Below are 7,071 nucleotides of genomic sequence, written 5' to 3' on the forward strand. Positions count from 1 at the left end.
AACTGTTAAATGGATCTGTAATTGGTTGACCGGCTGAACCCAAAGGGTGCTCAACAATGGCTCCTTTTCATCCTGGAGAGAAGTGACCAGTGGGGTCCCACAGGGCTCTGTCCTGGGCCCAGTGCTATTCAACATCTTTATCAATGACCTGGATGACAGAATTGGGAGCATACTTATCAAATTTGCAGATGACACCAAATTAGGAGGAATAGCTAATACCCCAGAGGACAGGATCAAGATTCAAAATGACCTGAATAGACTAGAAAGCTGGGCCAAAGCTAACAAAATGAAATTCAACACAGAGAAATGTAAGGTATTGCACTTAGGGCGGAAAAATAAAATGCACAGATATAGGATGGGTGACACCTGGCTGAATGAAACTACGTGTGAAAGGGATCTAGGAGTCCAAGTAGACCACAAGTTGAACATGAGTGAACAGTGTGATGCGGCAGCTAAAAAGGCCAATGCTATTTTAGGCTGCATCAATAGAAGTATAGTGTCTAGATCAAGAGAAGTAATAGTGCCACTGTATTCTGCTCTGGTCAGGCCCCACCTAGAATATTGTGTCCAGTTCTGGGCACCACAATTCAGAAAGGACATTGAGAAACTGGAGCGTGTCCAAAGGAGGGCGACAAAAATGGTGAAGGGTCTGGAAACCATGCCCTATGAGGAACGACTTAGGGAGCTGGGGATGTTTAGCCTGGAGAAAAGAAGGTTAAGAGGTGATATGATAGCCCTGTTTAAATATTTGAAAGGATGTCATATTGAGGAGGGAGCAAGCTTGTTTTCTGCTGCTCCAGAGAACAGGACCCGGAACAATGGATGCAAGCTACAGGAAAAGAGATTCCACCTGAACATTAGGAGGAACTTCCTGACAGTAAGGGCTGTTCGGCAGTGGAATGCACTTCCTCGGAAGGTGATAGAGTCTCCTTCCTTGGAGGTCTTTAAACAGAGGCCATCTGTCAGGGATGCTTTGAATTGGATTTCCTGCATGGCAGGGGGTTGGACTGGATGGCCCTAGTGGTCTCTTCCAACTCTATGATTCTATGATTCTATGAACATTGGTGATTTTCCATTTTTGCGGGGGGGGGGGGGAGTCCAAAATGGATCCTCCACAAAAACAGAGGGGTGACTGTATATGAAAAAATATCCATAGATCTTAGTACAGTGCGGATCCCTCCGCGTAAGGCAAATTCCACCTATGCTCGAGCCCCATTGGAAACAATGGGGCTCGTGCTCGGCGGCGCGGCGGCGCGTGGGGTTCAGTGGGCGCACGCGCCCATTCAATTGAATGGGACGCACCGCCCCTTCCGCGACGCGCACGCGCCGCGGCTTGAGCGCGTACGCTCAAGTCTGCGTATGGCACACCCGTGTATGGCGCGGGCGCACTGTAGATCAGAAGGTAAACAGGAGTGCAAAGTGATGCAGAGTAAAAAAAAAAGACCAATACTATTCTAGGTCTTATCAGAACTGTAGTGTTCAGATCAGGAAATGTAATTGACTCACTCTGTTCTGCTTTGATCAGATCTCACCTGGAATGTCAACTTCGGGTAGCACAATTTAAGAAGGATGTTGATAATCCAGGACGTGCCTGCAGGAAGGCAAGGAAGATGGTAAAGACTAAGCCCTTAAGAGGAGTTGTTGAGGGAATTGGGTATATTTAGCATGCTGAAGAGAAGGCGAAGAAGTGATATGACAGCCATCTTCAAATGCCTTAAGCTGCCATGTGAAAGATGCAGCAAGCTTGTTTTCTGCTGCTCCAGAGGATAGGACCTGAACCAACAGATTCAGATAACAAGAAAGGACATTCAGACTAAATGAAAAATCCCTGATGGTAAGAGACATTTGCCAGCAAAACAGACTACTTCAGAAGGTGGTGTTCCTCACCCCCCAGTAAGTAGTTTTATGCTCTGTAGAAGAAAGCAGTTCCTTGGGGAAACCCAAAATAATTTTAGACAGATGAAGAACCAGATTCTTGCTTTGCTGGCTTTCACAGTATCATGAATGAATTCACAAATCACTCAGCTATTTAGCAAAAAAGATCTTTCTGTTGGTAGGTGAGAAAGACTGGACATGATACAAGGCCTAGTTTGCATTTTTCAATTCCTGCAACTGTTTTTGGATGACTGGGGATATACTTTGACCTAGTTTATTTGGCATTATCTCTCTATTGCACCATTTTTTTCCATTTCCTTGGGTCCATTCATACTACACAATTATAGCACTATTATTTAAATTTAATTGTCATGGTTTCATCCTAAGGAATCCTGGGGTTTCTAGTTTGGTGAGGCACTAGAGGACTCTGGCTGAAAATTCTAGATGCCCCTCAACAAACTGCCAATCCCAGGATACCACAGGACAGAACCATGGTAGATAAAGTGGAATAACAGCACTGTAGCAAGCTGTAGTGTGAATGAGTCCTTGGTTAACATTAATAATAGTTTACTATGATGTTTGACCTGAGCAAACAATGATTAGTATCTATCTTTGAAATTGAAATCATGGCCTGAACTACATCTATAAAGCATCGTTTGGAGGTTTGCACTAACCACAGTTACCTGATTCACGTATATAGGCAAAGCATATTCAAAATTGACTAGTAATCGAAGAAGGGAGGAGAAAGGGAAAGGGAAAGAAAGGAATATAGTATTGGAGTTTACCGCACTGGACTTCAGGGATGTTCCAGGAATGGAACGAGTGGGGGACGGATTTTACCGCACACATGAGTCCCTCACTCATTCCGTTCCCCTCTCTTCCATGCCCATTCCATTCCAGAAGGGAACAGCTTTTGAGAACTGTTTTGAACAGTGTTCAAACAGAACAAGTGAGGGACTGGGGTGTGCGGTAAAATCTGTCCCCCACTCATTCCGCACTCGTTCCTGCTCCTTCTGTTCCGTTCTGAGGCCGGACCGAGGAGGACCTGTGTGGTAAATTCCATTGTTTTGCTCTTGTGACGGGGCCAAGCATGTATCTACATACATAATGTATTCCCAAACCTGATTAATGCTGATAGCTACAAACACATCAAATAGTCATACAGTCATACAGAAATCATCATACAGTCAGCCCTCCATATCCACGGATTGTTTATCCATGGATTCAAGCATCCACTGATTGAAAATATTTTAAAAATATATAAGTTTGAAAAAGCAAACATTGATTTTGCCATTTTGTATAAGAGACAACATTTTATTACCCCAATGTATATAACAGGACTTCAGCATCCATGGATTTTGATATCCACAAAGGGTCCTGGAACCAAACCCCAGAGGATACCAAGGGCAAAAAAAAATGTTTAGATTTAGAAGAAGGAGTGAAAATAGGAGGAAGAAAGATCAACAATCTAAGATACAGTATATGGATGACACCATATGACTAGAGGAAAATCACAGACTTGGAACAATTTCTATGGAAGGTTTAAGGGAAAAAATGCAAAGACCGGCCTTTCCCGACTGACGAGATCCAGAATGTAGAAATCTGTTCATTTTATTATGCTCTTATACTAGCTGCCACTTGTTAATGGCCAATATTCTTTTATACTATTGCCACGTATGTATTTATGTATGATTTTAATGTTATGATTTTATATTTCAGGGAGGGCGGGTTAGGGGGGTGGATGGGGGGGGTCTTTATGCTTCAGAACTAGTACATGTATAATCTATATTTTAATACTCTCAGCCTCGAAGGATGATACTTAGATACTTTATTACTGAATGAGTATCATTCATTCAGCCTCAAAGGATGACAATGGCAAACCCCTCTGAACAAACATGCCAAGAAAACCCTATGGTAAGTTCGCTTATGGGTCATCATAAATCCAAATGACTTAGAGGCACACAACAACAACAGTTCCTCAGTTAATTTAGTTTGGAGGGTATTAACTGTGTTAGTTGGTTTCAGTAACATGACATAGTGTTGTGGTACCTCAATGTAACATATCTTGTCCATAAAAGCATATGCCATTAAAAATCTATCAGCCTACAAGGTTGCACAAGAATCTTTGTTGTTTCTTTTCATATATAATTCTGTTACAAAATTACACTTTCCTTTTTTAAAAAAGAAACAACAACCAGAAAGAGCCAATGGTCCTTCGGAGAAGCTATGATGAGAAGCTGCTGTGGTCCCATATTGGGAGAAAGATGAGATATAAATAAATAAATAAACTCCAACAGTATACATTATTTAAACCAAACACTGATAACACATTCCACAAATATTACACCTGCTCCCTGTCGCAAACTTATTTTTTAACATACTGCAGCCATATACATTTTAATCTTTTGAAGGGGACATAGAATTCTTCTAAAATGCAACTTTAAAAAAAGCCTTTGATGTGTGTGTATATGTGAATTCATCTGTTCCAAATAATAAATAGTTGCTGTTTATTCAAGTGGATACCACAGTCAGACAGCTGTATGGGATATCAACTCAGTGGCATCTGTACAGGCACATACAAAGTCACCGTGATTTTACTATATTGCTTCACCATTATCCCAGCGAGTTTTGAAGACACTTTCAAATCACTGAAGTTGCTGTTGACTCAATGGAAAACACCAAGTTTTGCAATAAAGCAATTTATGACCAATTCCCCAAAAACCTGTCCCTTTCCAAAAAGTAATTCCACTTCTCAGACAAGGAAAAGGGATTCAATGGAGTTTATCACATGGGAGGAATTTCTCTTAATTTTGAATGAAAAGAAAATGGGGCCAGAACGCATTCACATGAATTCGCTAGTTCAGTGAATTTACATGAATTCGAATTGTGTTCGAACTGACTTCCCATTGCCTGAAAATAGCTTGCCATTGCCCGAAATTGCATGCAGCAGTACATCACACAATAACGTGAAACCCCCATGATTGCGTTCAGATCGCCATTGGATTATACTTCCAATTTCCCTTGTCTGATAAACTCCAATGTCAACACAGACTTATACAGCACATTAAAAGACTAACAATCCATACACTATTCTATGACCAGAAAGACTCAAATTCCATGAAACTCACTCATGGGTGAACTTGGGCCAGGTATGGTCTCTTAGCCTAACCAACCTGACAGATTATGGGGATAAAAAGAAGTGGAAGACCATGTGTCTCATGGAGCTCCTTGGAGGAGATGCAGAAAAATATAACTATTCAAGAAAATAACAGACAATGGTCCAGCCCTCTGTCTCTGTGTGTCACCTGCTTCAAGTCACCTGCTGACTTATGGCAACCCTATGAATTTCATAGGGGCTTCTTAGCCAAGGGATATTCAGAGGTGGTTTGCCAGTTCTTTCCTGTGAAATATAGCCTATCACACCTGGTATTTGTTGGCAGTCTTCCATCGAAGTACAAACCAGGACTACCCCTGTTTTCCTGCCAAGATCAAAGGAGAACTGGTGCCTTGAAGGTATTTCAGTGTTCAAACACCATGGCACTCTGGAGAACTTCTAAACAGAAAAATAGATGACTGCACTGCTGGAGAGACACATGTTTTCACAGTCCAGACTCTAGAGCTCTAACCTGCTGGGGCTACAAAGCTTTGGGGAATTTTGCATTGATTTTGTTGCCGTCTTATTGAAGGAGCTGGGTCTCTCCCCCCCCCCCCCCCCGTAATTCCTTGCAACAAATACATCTAATGGAATCTAGAGAAGTGCAGAGTTGGAAGAGACCTCAAGGGCCATCAAAACCAACCCCTGCCATGCAGGAATACACAATCAAAGCCTAAAGCACAGGCATGAATGAACATATTCTGGAAGCACTCTATTGCATGGGATTGTTCTGATCAAAGCAATGTGGCTGTTCATAGGAACCAAAAGCAAACTGTTATCCTTTTGCTTCTACATCCATTCTCTCTCTTTCTCTTCTTCATGGAGAGGCAGAAAAGGTGGTGAGTGGTCCAAAGCCACATCCCTCCAAAGCCAATTCAGGGCTGGATTGAACCATTAAGCAAAAGAAGCCCCAAGGGAAGGGTCTGTGTGTGTTTGTGTGTGTGTTGGGGGATGTCTGATCTGCCCTGATCTAGGGCTTTGCCATGACAAATAAAATAGGGGAAAACTTTGAAATGAGAGAAAAGAGGGGGGAAACTTTTCAAACAGAGAAGGGATATTCAGTGGCCAAAAACAAACTCCAAAAAACCTCACCCCAAAACCTTGTTTCTACTGGATTGCAAGATGTATTCTGGTCTAGATTTTGAATTGAATGGAGCCAGTGTGGTGGAGGGGTTTGAGCGCTGGACTAGGACCAGGGTTCGAATCCCAACACAGCCTCATAAAACCCACTGAGTGACCTTGGGCAAGTCACACTGTCTCAGCCTCAGAGGGTGGCCATGGCAAGCAAACACACACACACACACACACACCCCTATTGAAGAATCTCCATGCTAAGTTTGCCTTGGGAAGTCGGAAACGAACTTGAAGGCACTCAGAGGAACACATTGTTGAGCGTAAGATCTGAGTAGCCAGAGCTTTTCCAGGGCTGAATGCCTCTCTCAAAGTCCTTCCCAGGTCCTCCTTTCCCGGGGCCAGTCCAGGAGGAATCCCCCAAAGGCCCTCCTCCAAGCAGCCTGCCGGGGACATTGCTGGGAGCGGGGCTGAGCTTTCAGTGGCCCTGGGCCTTGGCCTTGGCCTTCCTTCCCCCCAAAGCTGCGGGGCTGCCTACCTGTCCAGGTGCCTCCGGGTCTGCCATGCCTCCCAGGCGCCCACAGAGCAGCCAGACCGGGCTCCCTTCACTTGGCCCCCGACGGCATCCCTCGGCTGGACTCCGGGGCTGGGGGCCAGCTTCCCTCGAGCTCCCAGCACCAAGAAGAGCCCGGAAGGGAGGAGGAGGCAGGGCAGGGGCGCCAGCCTCGCCGCCCCAGGTTGCCTTTCCCGCGCAGGAAGCCTTCTTCCCAGGCGCCGCCGCTGCCTCTCTTTATAAGCTCCCAGCCTCTCTCTCTCTCTCTCTCTGCCAGGAGGAGGCTGCTGCCAGGGCGCGCGCCTGAGGGAGCGCGCACCAGGGATGCTCCCCCTCCCCCCCCCCCCGAGCATCATCATCAGAGGGACACTCAGCATTGGGTCCATTGTTCTGGGTCCAAAAAGGATGTGGAGAAACT

The 7,071-nt window shown here is 44.6% G+C and overlaps 1 protein-coding gene across 1 annotated transcript in view; it reads right to left on the reverse strand.

Annotated features, from left to right (window-relative positions):
- LOC149313133 (melanopsin-like) overlaps positions 1-6,759 on the reverse strand; it is a 69,061-nt gene extending 62,302 nt beyond the window's left edge. The window contains exon 1 of the mRNA XM_089526107.1: positions 6,639-6,759. Coding sequence (XP_089382233.1) covers positions 6,639-6,665 — 27 coding nt within the window. The 5' untranslated portion in view covers positions 6,666-6,759. The remainder of the gene's footprint in view (positions 1-6,638) is intronic.
- Between the last annotated feature and the right edge of the window lie 312 nt (positions 6,760-7,071).

This window comes from Sceloporus occidentalis, unplaced genomic scaffold, assembly GCF_023333645.1.
Source record: "Sceloporus occidentalis isolate IW3139 unplaced genomic scaffold, rSceOcc1.0.p SCAF_5, whole genome shotgun sequence".
NCBI classification, from domain to species: Eukaryota; Metazoa; Chordata; class Lepidosauria; order Squamata; family Phrynosomatidae; genus Sceloporus; species Sceloporus occidentalis.